At 32.1% G+C, this 21,419-nt stretch overlaps 3 protein-coding genes across 6 annotated transcripts; 1 reads left to right on the forward strand and 2 right to left on the reverse strand.

The window, feature by feature from the left end:
* Positions 1-308: 308 nt before the first annotated feature.
* Positions 309-7,601, reverse strand: Got2 (glutamate oxaloacetate transaminase 2). Its single transcript, XM_012359398.2, has 8 exons — positions 7,461-7,601; positions 6,427-6,583; positions 6,156-6,284; positions 5,874-6,095; positions 5,400-5,556; positions 5,051-5,149; positions 4,543-4,859; positions 309-4,195 (listed from the first exon to the last, which is right to left on the reverse strand). The coding sequence occupies exons 1-8, from the start codon at positions 7,550-7,552 to the stop codon at positions 4,073-4,075; spliced, it is 1,296 nt and encodes a 431-aa protein (XP_012214821.1). The 5' UTR covers positions 7,553-7,601; the 3' UTR covers positions 309-4,072.
* A 7-nt stretch (positions 7,602-7,608) lies between these two features.
* Positions 7,609-10,687, forward strand: thoc6 (THO complex 6). 2 transcript variants are annotated; one of them, XM_012359399.2, is made up of 6 exons: positions 7,609-7,749; positions 7,883-8,201; positions 8,358-8,582; positions 9,158-9,325; positions 9,424-9,586; positions 10,152-10,687. In XM_012359399.2, the coding sequence occupies exons 2-6, from the start codon at positions 8,086-8,088 to the stop codon at positions 10,470-10,472; spliced, it is 993 nt and encodes a 330-aa protein (XP_012214822.1). In that variant the 5' UTR covers positions 7,609-7,749; positions 7,883-8,085; the 3' UTR covers positions 10,473-10,687. The 2 variants fall into 2 exon arrangements, with proteins under 2 accessions (XP_012214822.1, XP_067213619.1); XM_067357518.1 differs by having other exon boundaries at positions 7,622-7,753.
* LOC105667556 (uncharacterized) lies at positions 10,641-21,048 on the reverse strand. 3 transcript variants are annotated; one of them, XM_067357511.1, is made up of 8 exons: positions 20,836-21,047; positions 20,093-20,265; positions 15,325-15,368; positions 15,029-15,260; positions 13,987-14,156; positions 13,593-13,868; positions 12,531-12,804; positions 10,641-11,474 (listed from the first exon to the last, which is right to left on the reverse strand). In XM_067357511.1, the coding sequence occupies exons 4-8, from the start codon at positions 15,234-15,236 to the stop codon at positions 11,116-11,118; spliced, it is 1,287 nt and encodes a 428-aa protein (XP_067213612.1). In that variant the 5' UTR covers positions 15,237-15,260; positions 15,325-15,368; positions 20,093-20,265; positions 20,836-21,047; the 3' UTR covers positions 10,641-11,115. The 3 variants fall into 3 exon arrangements, with proteins under 3 accessions (XP_067213612.1, XP_067213613.1, XP_012214820.1); XM_067357512.1 differs by lacking the exon at positions 20,093-20,265 and having other exon boundaries at positions 20,836-21,048; XM_012359397.2 differs by having other exon boundaries at positions 20,093-21,047.
* Positions 21,049-21,419: the final 371 nt, after the last annotated feature.

Consider the following 21,419-nt stretch of genomic DNA (forward strand, 5'->3'; position numbering starts at 1 on the left):
ATTTCTAATACCAATTAATATTATTCATAAACGATTTTTTGTTTGCAAAATGTTTATAATCTGGCAGTGAAAAAATGAAGATGGGAAGAATAACGGTTTTTTGGCAGAACAGCAGGAACAGCAAACAGTGTCACGCGGTGACACGTCATGTTACGCAATTAAATACTGACGGCATGTGCAGTCTTGTGATCTTTACGAGTAGCACAACTTGATATTGAGTTAGGCTAATCTTTTAGTCTCACTGAAATACTGCTGCTGCACTTGGTTCGAAGAATCGTAGTACAGGCTGCAAGAATAAATCAATAGAGTACAAGTTATTAATTAATTTATTATATTTATTGCAATACAGTTTTTTTCGAAACTCTTTGTTTCAGCATATATTTTTTACCTTTTCTTAAATCTTACGTTATTAATTGGAAACAGAGGAAGAGGAAAATGAGCAAAAAATATGTATGCGACCTGCGCGCGCGCACATACACATCGATTTCTCATAAAGTATTTAAAGGGGGGAGACCACTTTGACCGGGCAAACAGGAGAGATATCTTCGGCACCTTTTTTAAAATAAACTTGAATACAAATTTTTCTCTTACCATATTTTGAAAATATATATTTTAATATTGTCAAATAATAAATAAGTATAAGTGTTTGCACCTAAATATGGCTGCTTCAAAAATCTATATTTCTCAAAACATAGCACTAGTGTGTGCAAAATGGTATGTAAAAATTATTTGTTTAAAACATAAAAATAAACAAGAATCTTAAAGAAGAAAATTGTCGTACATATCGTCGTACATATGGAATATTTGGAAAATATAAAAAAATTACGCATATTTTAAAAAAAGATTTTAATTTTAAGAAAAATACATTTTTCGTTCTTTTTTTCTCAAAAACGAATTGTTGTAAAATAAAAATCGTACATACGACGGTAGAGCATACTAATATTTAGTAAAAGCTTCAAATTAATTAGACTTGCTAAGTAAAACTGTCTTAGATATACTGCATAAATTTCGATAAATTTCATTTCGAGAAAAACGCGATTAAAGTTGTAATGATAATATTAACATAACACGGTTAGAATCATCTCGTGTGACAAAATGTCATAACTCGGTTTGTTTTTCGAATTTCGACAAGCGACTTGTGGGAAAATATTTTAGAAAGTTCAAATTTTGTTAAAAAATTTGTTTTGAAGATTTTAAAGTGATCCTTCCCTAACAGCACGGTCTGCATTTGTGCGCGCGCATATACACTGCGCTCTTTTAAAATACTTTATGAAAAATCGATGATATGAATATACAAGATGTTCCGTAATGAAACTGACAAACTTCGTGTGTTCGAGAGGTTATTCTATGCAAAAAAAAAAGATATGGAAAGTTGATTGATATAAGCTACAAATGCTCAGGCATATTTAAATTATCCGATTTACATTTAATATCTGTTTAATTGTAAGTTTTACATTATACATTGATATTACTTTCATGTATACCATTCAAACCAGACACGCGTGCAATATAAAATTGACAATTAAATAGATACGATAGACAATTTAAACATTAAATGCAACTAGCTTGATAATCTGGTAAACACGCTGGCAAAGTTTGTTGATTTCATTGCGGAACACTGTACATATCGCACACCCGCAAGAAAAGTGACGCAAGTCAAAAATATCAAATTGTTTGAAGGAAGGAATTGTAGAATAATATTATAAATTGATTTTCATCCCAAATTCTGTCGCAAATCGTCTGAAGCAAACTTGATTTTACGGAAAATAATTTCACACGTCTACGCTTGGTTAAATAATAATTTAAAAATTAATTATTTACGACAGTATTAAACACGCGGAAAGTATTTAAATTCAACTTCTATCATTTTTCTTGATTGAAGGCCGTATTTAGAACACAATCTGCGTATAAAACAAATTCGAAAAATTTCGACTTGTGTCACTTTTCTTGCGGCTGTGCGAAATGTATCTGTTGTTCGATTATAACAAAATTTCTTCGAAAATAAATTATATAAATACGACATTTTTTTACCTCTCAATATTTTACAATTTCTTTACGTATCTACAGAATTCGAATCACATATCTACATTTATAGCTCCTTTAATAACAACAAATTCAAAAAAATTAAGAGTATAGCACCATTTTTTACATCACAATTCTAATGATTGTATTTATATAAAAGAATTGAAATAATCGTCTGACGATCATTTCAAGTTCTTAATCTTGGAAAATAATGTGTTAGGAAACTATGATTCCATTAAAAAAGATGATGGTTTGTGAAACGATCTGAGTGTCTCTACTTATTTGGATAAAAATTATTATGACGATTTATATATTTTGAAATTCTTTCCCTCTTCCCTTTACCCTATAAATTCGATTTTATTGATTGTAATTGAAGTCTGTGTATACCTCCATATAAAGCTGCCTACAAATAATGAGAATATTATGCATTGAGTACAATAAGAGTAAATCCTAGATACAAAAAAGTTCTATTACAAATCAAAGCGTTTTCTATTGTAGTCATAACAAATGTTTGATGATGACTGGCAACTTAAGCTATTCACTTGCGCTAATTCAAGCTATAAAACATAATTGTTTCTGTCCCCATACAGCACAGATATATAATATGAGAAATATATTTTCTTTTGAAAATATGTATATCAAAATATATCTATCATTATACAATTAAAATACATTATATTATAAAATAATAGTATTTTAAAACATTTTTCTGACTCTTCTCGCTATGCCATAATATAATTAATGCTGATGATGGCTGGATCTCTTAATTGAATTGAATTGAAATACTTAAATAATGTTCGAAAAATGTAACTATAGTCAACCACACATAACAATGCTTCAAGGAGACATACAATATGTGAATTAGTATAAATTATTGTTGTTGATTTTTCAATAATTCGATATTAATGAGTTAAGATTAACCTGGCCATCATCTTTCATGACGTATCTTCTGAATTAAAGTGTGTATTTGTGTCGTATAAGATATTACTTTATATAATAGCAAATAAAACGATTGCTATTCACATACAATTAAAAATTGTTATAGAAATTTAAGATGTGTAATGTCCAGGAATATTTATACGTTATTTTTTGAGTTGTGTCAATACTCATAATTTCTGACATATTTGTATGTAACTGTGTCTGCAATATCTTTGAAGATGTATTGAAGCAATATCATGAAGAGACAAATGAGTCGTATAAGTATTACGCGGCCCAAATTATTTATATTGAGCAACTTAATACGTTGAGTGCCGTGCCAGTCACGTGATCAATACTTTAACTTTCAGCAGCGCTGGAAACCGGCGCTACCAAATTCCAAAATATATAAAATTCGTATACAATAACATTTTTAACACATAATTCTGCGAATATAATTAATATCGAAGTAGTGATTTAAAATAATGAGTAAATATTTTTATTTTGAATTTAATAAACTCAAATAGAATCGCATATGTCAAAGAATGGAATTTCACTTCGGCATAGACGGAGAGATGAGCGAATTAGGTCTCTATTCAACGTATTAAACATTAATATGTTAGGAATAACGAGACCTAAATTATTTGAAAATCAAGAAAATAAAAGAAATGAGCTTGTAGACCAAAGCTATTGTACGTGCTCACTTGTATTTATCTGTTGTCTTTTTCCATATACGTTTCGGTCGTTCTTTTGATTCTCTTCAGTACACTTGTATTACAAAATTGTGTGTCTGAACGACGAGATGTAAACGTATACGGAAAAAGACAAAAGATAAATAGAAATAAACACGTATTACAGCTTTGGTCTACAAGCCTATATTTCTTATTTTCTTAGTTTAGACAGTAATGTTCCAAACCTTTAAATATTTCTTTTATATCCGTGCTGCGTGGTTTCATTTATTGATATATTGCGAATAATCTCAATTAAACGCTACACTCAACCGTTCAATCCAATTGCATTATGCGCACGAACTATAGAATAGATATACTGTTGCAATTACCATCGAGTTTTGCAAGGCTTTGAGTGAACGATAAAACAATGTTCAATCGTTGGGTTTGCGGCGGGAGGACGGAGATTACTTTGTAACTTCATGTATCGCGTGCGCCAAGTATTCCACGTTCTTCGACGTCACGCCGGCCATGGAGATACGACCGTCTTTGGTCAAATAAATGCTGAAGTCCTTTGTGAGTTTTTCTACCTGAATCAATAACAGTTAAAATAAGGAAAGCCGTTAAATAATTAATAATAATATTCTTAATAATTATAAAATATTTTTTTATATTAATATTAATTTCAAATCTTTGAAAAAAAAAACTTTCTGAGAATTTCAGGATTTTCTGGTTTTTTCCTGATAGTAGAGACATCATAAATTTAACTGTGTTGCAATAATTGTTAATTTAGTTCGTAATTCAATTTGACTTTAATTATGATAAAATTGATTAAAAGCTCAATTTACATTTTTTATATTTAATGAATATTTTTTGCAATTTTAATATATATTTAGTTATAAATATAAGCTACTTTCATGGCAAAAAGAGAAATCACCTCATTCGGCTTCAGGCCGGTGTAACAGAACATTCCGATTTGATCGGTGATGTGAGACCAATTGCGGGCGCTACCATTTTTCTTTAGATTATCGCGTAGCTTTGTACGAACCGAGATGATACGGTCAGCCATACCCTTCACATCACCCAGCCATTCCTTTCGCAACACTGGATCATTAAGAATCTCATTAACTATGCGAGCTCCGTAGATTGGTGGATTCGAGTACATCGGCCTAATCAGGATCTTCAGCTGCGACAAGGTGCGTGCAGCCTCTTCCTTGCTCGACGCCACCAACGTGAACGCTCCGACACGTTCGCCTGAAAAAATTGAAGAGAATTTAGCAAACATTTACTTTACCTGTGTAAAGTGAATCACTTATGATTGTCTCTCATCAATATTTTCTATATCAATTAAATTCTAAAAATAAGCAATTATTGAAATTTATCAGATTCTTGGTTCTTACATTATTTGTACTTGATTTTATATATTTTCATTTGTGTGTACGCACCATAGAGGCCCATATTTTTTGCATAGGATTGAGCTAAGGCAATCTTATGACCTTCTTTAATGAACAGTCTGACCGCAAAAGCGTCTCTCGTAAGATCTCCTGTAGAACAAATAAAAAATATGAATAACAAATTACAATAAAATAAGTATCAAAATATTTTAATATAAAAAACTTGAAAAATAAATTTTGTAGTAAATTCTATAAAAAACATCTGCATTAAATTAGCAATATATGTCTATATATGTATTATATATAGAAAATAATTAGAAAAGTGTTCTGGTTTAAATTCATACATTTAGAAAGTGGCTGATGAAAAAAGAACAGTTAGTAAGTTTTCATTTCAGGGTACCTGAGGCAAAACCTTGATACGCCATATCAAAGTACGGAAACAGGTTCTTTTTCTTGATTAAGGCAGACAGCTCTGCCCACTGCTCTGGCTTAGGATCAACACCGGTGGGATTGTGAGCACATGCATGCAGAAGGATAATCGATCTCTCGGGAATATTCTGTCAATAGACACATCATACATGGTGAAATTCCTTGCAAATATTATAACATTAATCAATTTGACATGGAACTTGATACGAGCAATATTTCTTGCAAGTTTTCTATCTTAAATTGTTATTCTTTTATTAAAATACATGTTTTAAAATTTAGATAACGTGTTTTCTTATTAGCATATAAATGTTAGTTATTACCACCTTTCTTATTTAATACAACGTAAAGTTCTTCTATCTGATATTCATTTTTCGAACCATTCTCTGTCAATGCAAGCGTTATAACAACAGTTATTTTTCTCTTAAAAGCTTTTTTTCATACTAACAGATATGTCTTCAACTACTCCTTTGAAGTCCAAGCCACAAGTGTTTGGATCATAATAGCGGTACGACTTGACTGTAAGCCCAGCAAGCCTGAACAGAGGATTATGATTTCCCCACGAAGGAGTTGGCAGATAAATTTCCTTGTTGCCTGGAAAGTGATGAGACAAAAATTGTGCTCCAATAAACAGGGAACCAGTGCCAGAGATTCCTTGAACTGTTGCGTTCTGAAAAGAAATATCTTTGGTAAGAAATACTTTTATGTTACTTTTTATTGTAATACTCACCAGTCCATTTGAAACGACTTCATTGTTATCTCCAAGAGCAAGATTAATACTGTGCTGGCAAAACTCAGCATTACCAGAGATGGCTGAGTATTCCTTGTCCATTTCTTTAATTCGAATCTTTTCTTCTGCCTGTCACAAGCAATACATTATAATAACATTGTACTTTTATGTCATTGTACATATTGTAATATAAATTTTATTCATATAATATAAATCGCAGAGACCACACACACATATTTGTATGAAATTGATATTTTATTTATAAACTAACCTTACGAACACTGGGAAGAACGTATGGTTTGCCATTGTCATCCCTATAAGCACCGGCGCCTAAATTAATTTTCTTCGAATTTTGATCTCTCTTATATGCTTCAGTGACTCCAAGAATGGCATCTGGTGGTCCCATCTCTACATGAGACCACCATGAACTGTAATATGTAGAATCATAAGTTATGATCTACTCTCTTTAAATAAACTGTAATTATTTTTGCATTTATATAAAGAAAAAGATAAGACGTTTACAAAAAAGCAAGTACAATAAATAATAGATACAGCTAATTATGACAAAAACTTGCAAATATAAAAAACTAGTATTGAACATATGTTAAATTAAATATTTCTAAGCTTTATCAAATATTTTTAATCCATCCAATGCAATATACTGTGTTAATTATACATAATTATTTAATTTTTTCAATATTTATAACTATATGAGTATATTATAATGTAATTCACAATACAAGTTTAAAAAGTGAGTATCTGCATAAACTTTAGTTAATTTGGTTTCTAAGAGTAAGCACAATGCAAATATGCATCCAAAATACTATCTCCAATTTGCAGATAAACAGTGATCTCAGATGTTACTCAAGTAAGGACTGATTTTTCCTACTTCTTGGTAGGTTTACCCAATTACCTATTAATAAATATTAGTAATCCTTACTCAGTGGTTGGAATAAAAAGTAAAATTACCTCTATCATTATTATCAAGATGTAATTATATTTGATATTCCAACTATCGAGTAAGGACTACTGATATTTATTAATAAATAACTGACGGATAAACCTACCAAGAAGTTGGAATAACCGGCCCTAAATGAAACGAATATCTTCATGTTAATTTTATGAGTAAATCTCATTTTCAATATTATTGTCAAAATTATTGTTAATAATCAAGAGCTCAATCAGGAAAATGCTATTAGTAAATGGACGAAAGCGATTGTAAATCTAGAGTATTTCAAGAAGTGGATAATTTTACAAAGGTCAAAAGAGGTCAAAACATTTGTCTGCTGAATGCTGGAAACTCACCTAGAAGGTCTCACAGCCATCAATAAGGGATAATTAGAAGTACTCTTTAGGAAATTGGCAGTTGTTGCGAGCAGTCTCGTAGTGTGTGCCATTTAGAATGTGTTTTTTTTGCAATTCTTTTGCTCTGAACGTGAGTTAACCTCAATGTCGAATTCCAACAGATTCCAACTGGACCGGAACGTCTACGCAAAAGAACGACGTGTCGAGTCAACTCGGCCGTTAGATGTCATATGATTGGTGCCTGAACAGCGCATCAAGGTTATCACAATCGCGTTATCAACGTGATTACGTTGGTATTTTTTTTACTTTTGAATATTTTCTTTCTTTCGTATGAAGTACATTGAAATCGGTTGGCTTTGTTTATATCGTACGACATTGTGTATGATAAGATTTAGATGAGTGAATGAGTTTTTAATTTTTAGGTTATATCGTCCCTCTGACTTCTATATACTACTTTTTCATTCACAATTATGTTTTCCAAAGATTGTAAAACATTCTTTAATGCATTTTAGTGTAAATTGCATTTTTGCAACTTGAAAAGATTTTTATTAGTTGTAAATTGATTGATTTTGCGCTTGATAACCTCGCTTCGTGTAATTAGCCAGTTGATAACTTTATCGAAAAGATGATAGAAACCACTGACAAAAAGTTATTCTATAATACTATACTGTCGCAAACATTTTCTCCTGATGGAAATTATCTTCTGGCCGGCAATATTTATGGAGATGTATCAATATTTGAGTAAGCAATTGTTTTACAATGTATAACATTTGATTTAAAAATATTAATTTTATAATAGTGTTATTAATACATTATTATTATGTGTAGCGTTAATTTTATCAAATTAAATAAAGAAAATTTAATTTTTAAATTTATAACAATTGAATTTTTGAATAGTTTATCCAAGGTCTTGGGACCCAGCAAAGTAGAAGAAAATGAATTACAAGGGCCTAATTATCGCTTTGCTGCGCATCCTGATCAAGAAGTCGCATGTATGCTTTCTACGGAGCACTTCCTTGTGACAGGAACACGTGGTGAAATATCAGGATGGGATTGGAAAACAATTACTTCCAGTAAAGCCAAGAATAAGATTTCTTGGAACATTCAAATTCCTGCTAATAAGTGAGTAGAAGTAAGAAAATAAAACTGAAAGTAAAACATTTATATACTGCTAACTAATCATAATTTATAACCATTTTTGAGAGAATTCTAAATTATGAAATTATATACATTACTGTTTTTTTTTTGTTAGATTAAGGATAAATTATATATTAAATTGCTATATAGTAAAATTACTGTATAATTAATTACATAAAATAACAAAATTATATTTTTGTTAATTATGTTAAGTAAACACAATATTTTTTATGCTAAAGTTAAGTGTGTTTTTGTTTTTTTCTGTAATTTTTTTACATTAAGTATAAATATATAATTGTTTTTATATGATACACCATTATAAAGCCATTTTCTATCTTAATACATGATCGGTTTATATTGTTTAAAATCTAGCTATAATTGATATTATTTTTTATACTTGAGATATGTCTCTCTTGAATGTATGTTATGTTATATTTGAATATAATTTGTTAGAATTGGGATTATAATTTATGTGTGTGTGTGTAATTAGAATGTTACATACAATTTATAAAATTAATAATTATTTTTTCAATTATTAGCATGTGTATATTTCTTTTCAGAGACAATTATGACAAGCCAGATATAAATTGTATGGTGTACTCAACAACGAACCATTTACTGTATGCTGGCTGTGGAGATAATAACATATACATCATAAATTTGGAGGATGGAAAGATTCTGAGAACTATGCCAGGTCACACCGATTATATACATGGCCTTGCCATAATGTAATTATCTATCTATGTCAAGTAAAATGTAAAAAAAAAAATTAATTTTTTATATTAAAACTTTTATATAAAATTGAAACTCCGTGAATTAATTTTAGGGATAATCAGCTCGCATCGTGTAGCGAAGATGGTTCTGTAAGATTATGGGATTTGCGCAAAAGGGAGAATACTAATATATTAACACCACATTTAGTGGATAAAGTTGCTCGACCGCGATTTGGAAAGTGGATCGGTGCCGTTGATTTCACAGAGGATTGGCTGGTACGTTGTTGGTGTGATAGTAATATCAATAAATATATTTGTAATTTTCGGTATCTTTTTGCAAAACACGAAAAGATTTATTTGGTGTTTTATTATGGAAATTTATAACCCGTAGCAAACTTGAATTACGAAAAAGACTTGTACTGGAAATTAAGGAATTAACGAAGGATTAAATTCAGAAAAGAAACATATTAAATTTGAAATAAATAATTGTCACTAATATATTATTTTGACACTTCGTATACAGGGTGTCTTAGAGAGATTTCGAAATCTCTCGTAAGCTGGTAGAACGCAATGAACTGAATAAGAAAGTCTTTTATCGTTTTGCGATTTTCGCAATATTAATTGAAAAGGATTGGCAAATGACCTATCACGTACATCTCATCTAGTACATCCATTCTAGCCGCGTGAAACGCGCGCTCATTTGCCAATCTTTTTTAATTATTATCCTTTTTAATTATTGTCAGTTTATTGCGCTCTACTCGTTTAAGAGAGGTTTTCTAATCTCTCCCAGATACCCTGTAAATCATTTCGATATTAAAATTTAATAACTTCATAATTTCAGCTGTGCGGCGGTGGGCCTAGTTTGTCGTTGTGGCATATGCGGACGATGGAGGCAGCGACAATCTTTGATCTGGCCGATCAGGGGATTCATGTAGCAGAAATCTATGAGGAACGTATTATTGCCGGCGGTGCGTCGGCTCATGTTCATCACACGACCTATCAGGGTGAAATCCTGGCCAAAGTACCAACTTCCAGTCTTACTGTATATAGCATAGTGCACCAAAATTCACCACACAAAGTGCTCAGCGCGGCCGGTTCTTCAAACGGTATTGACATCAGTACAAATTTTAATTATCGCGAGATGACGCTCAAATTTGCGTAATATTTATTAGAAATATTTAACGATCATTTCACGATATTTTATTGCATTTACACACATACGGCATGTACACACACACACACACATTTCACTTCCAATAAAAGTTTTAATTTTAAGCAAAAGGTGGATAGAGAATGGATATGTTTGACACAAGAGAAAAAAAGAGATATGAACTTTTTAATAAATATATTTATTATTAAAGTACATTTTTTATATGATATGATTCTTCTTTTGTACAAATATACAAACGCAATTTTTGCAACGAAATACGCAGATAAATAAGTGTATTACTTGTTTGATTACATTCTTTATATTTACTCCTTTTTTTCCTGCTTGCTTCTTGAGTAGGTTCTTCTCCAATTTGAGTGAACATTATTTCATTTCGATCTTTTTTGAACGTATAAAGTGTAAACAAATACAAAAAATGCAGCTAAAATAAAAATAAAAGAAAATCCGACACTGTAAATAATTTCTCACTAATTATAAAATTAGCTGTGTATTATAATAATAAAGTTAATGAGTGATCTAGATCTATTTAATAATTTAGTAATTACAAAGATATTCCGAGAATGATGCGATATTATTTTTTTTGCAAATTTTATTAGCGAGAGCCATTGCCAAATAACTTATTTCTGACAAGAAGAGGTCAGAGAAAACCGTGACCAGCGATGGCTGCAGGAATAAATCCCTCTTTACCGTCCTTCGAACGTACCCAAAACCAGTCGTCGTTTACGTGATCGCTTAGTAGAGCGACCACGTCACCCTTGGAGACAGTCAGAGCATTTGCAGCGTGCGCCTCGTAGTCGTTTCGAATCACTAGGAGCGTGTACCTCAAACCCTTGATGCGCGCGTTTGTCGCTGCCCTTAAGTATAACCGATCGACGCTGCGCTCGCCGCATGCCGACACCGCATCTCTCGGACCCCGTCTGATCCTGCTACCACGACCGCGACTCGCTCCACACTCCGATCTGGTGTCTCGCAGTTTCTCCGTGTCCGTCATGTTCCCTGAAGAGAATAGAGAAATGAATTAGGGAAGTTGACAGATTGACGAATAAAAGATTGTAAATTTCGAAAATTTACATTTAATCTTTTCAGGAATACACTGGCACATATGTGTGTGTATTACGTTCAATTTTATTTAATTCAAATATAGTCGACAAAGGTATGATAAAAATTACTGATGAACAAATACTCAGTACAATATTTCTTAATTGAAAAAAGATTTGACAAATAATCATTAGATAATTATAAGTAAATTTTGAATAAATATAATTAAAAAAATAATTAGTTTTTTTACGGCTTTAATAAATTTGTTCTTAAAGATAAATTCTATTAAAACACTAATATAAAGTGTTTTAAAACAAAATATGCAAAATTTGGCACTGCATATCTATACAGGGTGTCCCACTTTAACTTTCACACCGTAATAACTCAAAAACACAATGTTTTGGTAAAAAATGTTTCAAATAAAAGTTGTAGGGTTTGGAGGGGGAAAAAAGATAGAAATATTAGTTTGACCTTGGATGGAAGTGCTTCGGAGATTTGAAGGTCATCTTCATTTTTTAAAAATGGAACTACCCTAATTTTTTTATATAAACCGATTCCTCGCAATATTCGTCGTAAAAAGTTATAAGTTTAGGATTGCCAAAAATTGAATAGTTTACGAGATGTTTTATACTTTAATTTGACATAATTTTACATAAACTCGTTACAATATCTCGTTAAATTATCATTTTTCAATTATCTTACCTCAATACTTTTATGCACAAAATAACGAGAGAAATCAATTGGTGTAAAAAAAACACATAGTTATCTTTAAGAAAAAATATGATATGATATCATTTCAGCTACATATTTTTTTCAGCTACATCTTTTTTCCCCTTCCAAACCCTACAACTTTTATTTGAAACATTTTTTACCGAAACGCCATGTTTTCGAGTTATCACAGTGTGAAAGTTGAAGTGGGACACTCTGTATAATTGCAATAAATAAGTCATTTTCCATTTTATTTTCTAAAATTGCCGTTTTTCTGTGAGAATTACGAGGGAAAATTTCATTCACCAAGAGGTCGAGGAAAGACATCAGTGGAATCTTCCCAGCAAGGTCCTCGCGTGGGTTGAGGTAAAATTCCCAAAGGCAAACAGGCGGCGTAGCCGACGTAGCCTTCTTGGCCATGAGGCGTTTGCACGTATAACCAGGTTTGGTTCTTGAAAACGGCATTTACTACTGTGCCCAGAGGAAGAGCCATCTCGTCCTGAGTGCCGCCCTGAGTTTGATACAATACCGACGGGAAAGACAAGACCACTGGGATGTTTGCTGGTTTCTCTAAAGATGCCTAAGATTATAATTGTAACAAGAAACTATAGAAGTAACCAAAGATATCCTCCGCGAAGGATAATGAATTATTTTGTCTATTTAATCCAACGTCTCATTGAAATAAAATGGAAAAGATATTATGGAAAAAGTGTTGGAAAATTAATTCAATAAATTTTAAGGGAATGTAGAGCACATTCAAACATTTTTTTGTTAATAATATTTCCTCTGGTGATCGTATTTTGTTGTTATACATAGCGTGCAAAATGCTCGATTTAGCGTTAAGTTTAGTTAAACATTATCTAATTATATTTACAATAATATTTGCAGAATAGAAACATGCATGAAAAATCGACAAGCCAATCTTGAGCATTTATGCACTGTATATACTTAATACACATACAACGCGCGCATGCGCGTTGAAACTCGTTATTTTATATTTTATTAATATATATTTTATATGTATATACTAGTACATATATATATATATATATGTATTGGTAATTGAAAATGTAGAAATAGGCTGTAGAAATTTATTCTTTATTTTAATTTTATGCGAATTTTATACTGACATCTATTTTCAGAATATAAAAGATTGAAAATTAGAAAAATGTCAAATGATAAATTAATTAATAAATCAAATTTGTGTAAGAAAATTTCGACTTTATTTTTTTCGCTGAAATTTAATGATATGAAATATATTGCGATACTGAATGTATTATTAATTATTATTTTTTTCCATGTGCTGAATATATGAATTTTCATAAGGGACAAAAAATTAGAGTTGAGATAAAAGATAAAAGAAGGCACCTTGGTTAAAAACGCGTCAAGATCAGCGATCTCGTAGCCAAATCTGTTGGGTAGCCTAGGCTTGTGCGGACGTTTGGTCCGCCTATGCCGATGCTTTTCTCGTCCACTGGGTGTCAACATTGATTCTCGGGAGATCAGGGAAGGCTCAGAAATCGCTCTTTTTACCTTCTCTTTTTCTTTCGTATCTTTTAAACCAGCAAATTCTTTATCGGAATGCTTCTCCAGTGGACTATCTAGCAGTCGCCTCTCTTGGCCGATTGTTTCTTCGACGATAATCTTCGGAAGCACATTTAAAAGAAATAAAAAGAATAAAATGCAATTTTCTGTGAGAACACAGGCAGTTTATTTAAAAAAAAAGGTTACTCCGATTACTTGAAATGATATATGTGATTACCTTTTCGTTCCCTTCAATTTTTTCGAGCCTGTGCAGGATACTCTTCTCGCATTTCTCGATGCTCTCCTTATTCTCAATATCCTTTTGAGCAGGATCTTTTTCCTTGATGCTCCTCTTGGACAATCTTTTCTTGCCACTATGTGATAAAGCATCTTGATCGCCATTCGCACCTTCACGAAGAGAAATTTTCATAATTTTTTAACATATACGAAATAATACAATATTATATAGGATTTTATTTTTGGAAAAGTAAAACTTTTGTATTCTCTAACATTCTTATTAGTATAAAAATCAATATTATATTATTACAATAATTTTAATGCGTAACAATCTACAATTGCCAAACACATTCTTCACATCTATTTTGATAATATCTTTTAATTCTTTCCGAACGAGGGTCCTTTAGAGAACATCTTTTATTTTTGAAAAATTTTTAGGGTCCCTGAATTTAATTGTGGTTTTAAAATTCTAAAATTCAAAATAGCGGACATTTAATATAGCAGAATCAAATTTCAAAAAATTAATCTGATTATCGTAAAACTCGATTTTAAATGGTTTTTGAAATCGCTTTTTACTCGATTTTCATGAAACTTGATCTGCAATGGTATTTGTTGATGCTTTATTAAAATTTGAGGTTAAAAATACAAAATTTAAAATGACGGATCCAATACGGTCACAATTCAATAAAAATAATCAGATTATCTCGAAATTTTATTTTAGAGGGTTTTTGAGGTTACAGAATATAACCTTAGAATTATGAAATTTTGAGATGGCACTTGAATTTAACGATTTTAAAATTAAAATCGAGTTTCACGATAATTGGACTAACTTTTTGAAATTTCGTCTGCCATATTAGACGTCTGTTAGTTTGAATTTTGGAATTTTAAGACCACAATTAAATTCAGGGACCTTAAAAATGTTTAGAAAACAAGATCTTGTACAAGTTACTTTGTTAGACAGCTCCCGTCTCGAAAGGGAGCTTAAAATAAACTTACAGAACAAAAAATGAGATTAAAAAGATGTAATAAAGAGAATTTTTTACTGGTCGAATAAGCATGATTAGGTCCGGGTTGCTGTTGGCTGCGTAAGACCCAAGTCAACGAGATCTTGGGGCGCAATAAAATGCTTGGCCGTTGTCCCATACTCGTCGTGAATGCGGTAGATGTCGAGGACGTCAGCAATCTGGAGAATAACAGTGACCTTGAACTATCTGTCACAATCTGTAACAGACTGTCCGCCACCAGGTCCATCGTCTGCACCGAATGGCCATGTTTCTGAAAAAAGATTCATCTTCAGTCCCACAGTCACAAATCGTAAAAAGAAATAAGAGTATCATACCAGATATTTCGTAATAGCAATTCCGCAAGATCATCTGTCTCATCCTAAAAAATACAAACATTTAAAAGATGCGTCTGAGCTTCCTGCTTCAGCTTCATTCCGAGCGATTAACTGTACTCTACAAATACAAGGATGCAACGCGATATCAATAAAGAAATGTTGCTCGACGTTATATCGTATTACGCGTGCATCCCGTGAATAATGAATATTAATTGAACCGGAACACAGCGCAAAGTTGCATCGAATAAGTTTATTAATACGTTTAATACATCCAGACAGCAAAATATCTTTGGAATTCTTTCAGAAGTGATTTATATAATTGAAAAATGTCCGCAAAATAGAGTGATTTTAGACCAATTCGAACTCAGAAATAAATTTTCTTAACTGTCCAGTTTTGTGTCAACTGATTTTTACATTTGAAATTATTGAATCAATTATATCTCTACAATGAATCAATGTAATATAAGATATGAATACATATCTCAATTTTGGGACAAGTTTGGGGAAAATTTACTTTCCTTTTTTTATATTTGTCGTATTATAATTGACAAAAGGGATAATATTTTGGAATCTTGTTTTTAAATATACTTTTATCAATAAATTTTAAGAATGCGGTCCGAGTTACAAGCACTGTTTCATGAATGATGCACAGTTGCATAATCAAGTTCACAAATCCAATAGAATTGAGCATTTACAGAATAAAAATATAGTCAAATAGTTTTTTTTAGGTCAAAAGGGTTTATAATTGATGTAGAATTGCCTTTTTATCTTTCAAAATGTTATAACATAAGAAGTATAATAATTTCTTTATGCTATTAGGCAATAATTGCTTGAGATATGTCCACATATGAGACTAATAGACTTAATCATTGATAATTGAGATTTTAGATCCATTTATTGGTCAATAATTGAAAATTATTGTACGATATAAGTACAATATTTATAAATTGTCCACTTATTATAAATTTTATCAAAAATTTAAAAATTATATTGCTTTCTGCATCATAGAGTAAATCTGGAGTTACAGCTTCTCCACGATTTTTCTATTTGACATACATACATATATATTCTTATTAATAAATACAACATGGACTGTCCGCTATACAAATACATGTGATAGAAAAAGAAAAATATATGCAATATGTATACATATAGATATTTATGCAGACGCATACAATAACTCTGGACTTACCGATTTTTTTAAAAACCAATCGATAATTAATCAAAATAATATAATTGAGATCTTGCTGATCTAAGGCCAGTTTCTCAATCCTCTTCATCGGATTTAAAGAAGCCATGAGAACCACCTCTCTGTTTGCGTAATTCACAAAGTGAATTATTAATGTATCTCATGGATGTTCAATTAATTCGTGTGGCGAGTAATGAATTATTCGGCGGAAGTCCTTGGCTTGCGCTTTGTCGCGCCGCAAAATTTATGGTCATTGCTCCTTCTTGGATAAATAAATGACTGTGGCGCGACATTTACGAATAGCTTGCTTCGCCGTCATAAAAATTTGCACTGTGTACGGTCTTATACGTTTCATCGCAGTAAGAATGAGATGCAACAGGATATATTAGTAACACAGAGATATTGTTATATCTTATAAATATTTGTAAAGAAATAAAAAGACTTAAAAATAAAAATAAGTAGATAACAAATCCGTAAAGTGCACAAAGTAAATAGATTTTAGTATAAAAAATAGTATATAAAATAAATTAGTATATAAAAAAATGAAATAAAATTATATAAACCTTATACATATTTATATATTTGTTACTCGAAGCGTAGCATGGCGGTGCAATTAAATCATTGATCGGATTGCATACGCACTTTCGAACGGTTCTTGCCGGTTTGTCTTTCGATCAAGCTGCCTGAATCATGCAGGAGACTTTTACGCTGTGTACGCACTTAACGGTGCCTAACGACCAGCTGGTACCATTTTGCCGATAAGAAAAACGTTTAGATTAAAACGCATTTCACGACAAAATCGGGTGATCGATGGAACTAGTTTCTAATGTGAGCAATTAGATCAATCAATTAAAAAATTCTCAGTTAAATGTAGTAATAATGAAAGTTTTGCGTGTTACAAAATAAAAAGATTAAAACTCGATTAAAATTAATCAAAAGACAAAATGTGTTGATAATAAACAAGATCGTATAGTATCAATATGAGTCAATTTACTGCGATGCGATAATTTTTTTACAATATCTATCTGTAGTGTGTTCGAACATAAGAATATTACGTGGTATGCCTAGGTTTTATATAAAACTCATATGTTTCTACGTTCTGCTCCCCCTCCCCTTCTCTTTTTCTTTCGATGTTCCGTGAAGCGGTGAGGTATCTCTCCGCAGAATATTTAACCCCGTTGACCCCCAGTGCGTCCTTGCCCCCTCTCTCCCTTTTACGTGCCAATCGTCTTACCGAAACATCCGAGAGTTCTCAGTCTTTATCTCCCTTTCGTTCCCTTTTTGTCCCCCTCCCACCCATTCTTCATCGATCTTTACTTGCTCTTCCTTCCCTCATCTTCTCTGCCTCATCTTCTCACCGCCCCTCCTTCATCTCCGCCATGCCGTTAATTATAAGGTCTTAACTCTCGAATTATCGTGCATGCCATTACTTTTATCTTCTTCGTGAGAGATTCTCTCAATTTTCCGCGGTAACCAAAAGACACTATTTCATTTAAAATGTCAGAATACGCGTGATTCTCATCGTGGCTTGTAGTTGTGTTTTTAGCATTTTCGCGCGATGTTTTCTTCCTCTCAAAATCTATATTTATTGTTGCAATTCTTTTTGACAGTCGCCCCTTTCACCTTTTCGATTCTAATTCTAATATAATTGTTCGTCAAGATAGAGATATCGTGTCAATTAGTGCGCATTAATGCCGAAATCGATTCGATGGAATGCGACATTTAATTAAAATTATTGCTATTGGTCACTTAACATCAACCTGTCTCTTGTTACTACTATTTATTTTTTTTTACAAAAGTGACCATTTTTTTCTTTTTCTGCGATGCTTGATCGCCCCGCTAATTTATTCTCATGCGGAATGTCGTTCGTTCAGCGAACTTGCATGACGCGTTATTTTAACAGTGTAAAGGTGCGACAAATCGCATCTTTCTATCTCAAAAAGCTGAACAAACATTGAAAACATTTATGTTTACAAAATATAATAAATAAAAAAGATTAAAATGCATTATTATTAAAATATTGTGTAACACATAAATTTATAAAGTATTATATAAAAAAGTATACTTTAATTTGTACATTGCATAATAAAATGATATAAAAGAAATTATATAAAATATAATAGATAATTCGAATAACATATGTTTTAATAAAAACATAAAAGATTATATAAAGTGTTTCTTGAATCGATTTACAATTTTCAATCATGCATGAGAATTATTACACGTGATGCGATTTGCGTGCTTGAACTTCGTACTTTCTTCGTGAGTATAAATTTTCGAAAATATTTCGGAGTCTTGCACGCACCGGGATGATGAACGAGAGAATAAGATCGCGGCTTAAACACAGTATTCGAGTCCCGTGACTTATGGGATTCGATCAGCCGTAGCGTAGCAGGGCCAATAGGAGGGACCTGAACCTACGAATTTGCTCATTTACTCATATACGCGGTGGAATACCGCGGCGATGCAACAGGGTTCTTTCTTCCATGAAAAGCGAGCCAACGATTGCGAATATGCTGGAAAGATTTATCGATGCCGCGATCGCGACCCGAGTATCGATTACGTCGGTCGAATTTGCGATCGAGCATAATTGCAAACGAGTTCATAAGCAGAAATATCTTGTTTTGATATTGGATTCCAATCACAGACATTTATACTACAACTAAATTGCTAACCCTCTTTGTTCTCGTATATAAAAGTGGTTCCAAAAATTATGCATTACATATAATAAGAAAGCATTTGCGCATAAATAGCAATGCATTAACTAATATGAAAAACGAAAAATGCATGCAATAGTACTATACACACACACACACACATACACCGCACGCACGCACGCGGCGTGTGTACATATATATACAATATAATCAGGGCTGGGCAAAAAGTATTTGAAATACAAAATACAAAATACTGTCAATTTTAGTATTTTGATAAAAGATTGATAATATTTTATATTTTGTATTTGATAGAAGATTGATAATATTTTATATTTCAAATACTTAATGATGTATTTGGCCTAGCCCTAACTAAGATTGACAGTATTTTGTATTTGTATTTCAAATACTTAATGATGTATTTTGTCCAGCCTTGAATATAATTTAAAATCGACCAATGAAATGACTATTTTATCCAATATCACGTATGCGTATGAATTTTGTACAAAAATTTTGGAATCATGTATTTGACCGAGTTGGCAGTTTAGTTACAATATAGATGTCTAGGATTCCAATATTGTATTTTGTGTGTATGTGTGCCAAATAAAATTGACATTAAACAGGTTCGCCGTTAAACTTTAAAGCACAATGCATTTTTTCAAATCGTTTTATCTTGAGATTGCAGATGGAAAAATTATCTGGTATTGCTGTCGTTATTCGTAATAAGTTTTCTTAAATACGACGTACGGTTCATATAATTCGCTGTTTTCATCCTCAAGTCGGTCGATATCCAGCAAGCTTTTATTTTCGATGTGACAAGATATACGAACACAACTCTTCGCGTCTCTCACGAACGTCGTTTGACAGGTGATTCCTGTATATCGACCGTGAAAAAAGCTATCGAGTGAGAGGAACGAGAAATTACCTGCGCTATAGGGCGGTTTCCGCTTCTTTGACTTGTCGATGATCGCGAAAACTCATTAACATTTAGCCGCTAATCATCGCGAGATTAAACGCGATTATCGTCCAGATCGTGCGGTACTTTGCCGTCGATGTTATCGATGTTGCTGCCGTCGCTCAGCACGATCAGGAATTACACTGTCAAGAAGATGTCTCGTGTATTGCATCACGTAGCTTATTATATCGTTCACCTTGATATCATTACTTTTCATTTTTATATAAATATTTACGTTTGTTTCTTTTTGTCATTTAATATTTTGTGAATGTTATCGAGAGAATTATTATTATCGAATTATTACTGAAATCCTTGAAAAGTATTAGAAAATTTAAATCAAACTTATTGTGATCAATCACAATCGCGTTTATAGAAATTATATCGAGAATTTTTTTCTATTCAAAGTTTTCATTATTATTGTTATATTATTATTTTGTAGAAAGATATTAAAGAGATATTCAGAACATCTCGTTGAAATTCTTGATTAAACGCTTTCACGTCAAATTTAATACATTTCATATTTCCAAGCTCCAATATCGCAAATTTTCACATCGGTCGATATTTTCATGTCGTTTTATACAACCAATTATTTTATTATTAAACAATAAGCTCTTTTTACTCTTTAACTTTTTGATTTCGTCGCGCTTCAACTTCTTTGTCTTCTCAAGGTTCTATTTCAAACTGTTTTTCAACAATGATGATTTTTCACTCACACTTGACTAGACATCATCTTCTTTGCGGAAAGAAGTAAAAATCCAGGAAATAATAATAAATTAAAAAAATAAAAGATAAGGTCACTTTTCCTTGTGTTTTTTCGTTGATTACACAGCTGGCGAGAGATTACAGGTGCGCTACAGATTTACTCACAGGTGCAGCTCTGACTAGACTAAAGTGTGCTCGTTGCAGCGCGCCGTACTCTAGGAGAACAGACATCCGAAGAGAGAAAGTCGGTTGAAGAGAAAGAGAGAGAAAAGATAATACCTGGTGTCTCGATTGGTCCATGTTTCCCGCGAAAACAGCTCGACCAATCGCCGTGACCGCGTAATTGTCGGCTATCAGGCTTCGCAAAAACGATCTTGACTGGGCTCCAAGTCCCACGAAGCCGCCCTTTTGACCAGTGTTCACCCGACGAACATGCGTTCTCCCTCGACACGTCTCTCCCTGGAAAAAAAATATACCGTTAATCGTCGTCGCTAAAAAATCGATCAACAAAGGGATTGTCCTCGTATAAGTTGCAACGAGATCTAGAAATGCTGAAGACCTAAAGATCTAAATCTATGAAACAAATATTTACAAT

Source organism: Linepithema humile, chromosome 6 (assembly GCF_040581485.1).
Source record: "Linepithema humile isolate Giens D197 chromosome 6, Lhum_UNIL_v1.0, whole genome shotgun sequence".
Lineage (NCBI taxonomy): Eukaryota > Metazoa > Arthropoda > Insecta > Hymenoptera > Formicidae > Linepithema > Linepithema humile.

Excerpts from the sequence above, each read along its gene's own strand:
- Got2 (XM_012359398.2), bottom strand. The coding sequence starts at position 7,552 with ATGGCACACACTACGAGACTGCTCGCAACAACTGCCAATTTCCTAAAG. Across the intron at positions 6,584-7,460 it reads ATGGCTGTGAGACCTTCTAG|TTCATGGTGGTCTCATGTAG; the intron begins GTGAGTTTCCAG and ends TACATATTACAG. Across the intron at positions 6,285-6,426 it reads TTCTTCCCAGTGTTCGTAAG|GCAGAAGAAAAGATTCGAAT; the intron begins GTTAGTTTATAA and ends TGCTTGTGACAG.
- thoc6 (XM_012359399.2), top strand. The coding sequence starts at position 8,086 with ATGATAGAAACCACTGACAAAAAGTTATTCTATAATACTATACTGTCG. Across the intron at positions 8,583-9,157 it reads ATTCAAATTCCTGCTAATAA|AGACAATTATGACAAGCCAG; the intron begins GTGAGTAGAAGT and ends ATTTCTTTTCAG. Across the intron at positions 9,587-10,151 it reads ATTTCACAGAGGATTGGCTG|CTGTGCGGCGGTGGGCCTAG; the intron begins GTACGTTGTTGG and ends TCATAATTTCAG.
- LOC105667556 (XM_067357512.1), bottom strand. The coding sequence starts at position 15,236 with ATGGACCTGGTGGCGGACAGTCTGTTACAGATTGTGACAGATAGTTCA. Across the intron at positions 13,869-13,986 it reads AAATTGAAGGGAACGAAAAG|ATTATCGTCGAAGAAACAAT; the intron begins GTAATCACATAT and ends GTGCTTCCGAAG. Across the intron at positions 12,805-13,592 it reads TTGACGCGTTTTTAACCAAG|GCATCTTTAGAGAAACCAGC; the intron begins GTGCCTTCTTTT and ends TTATAATCTTAG.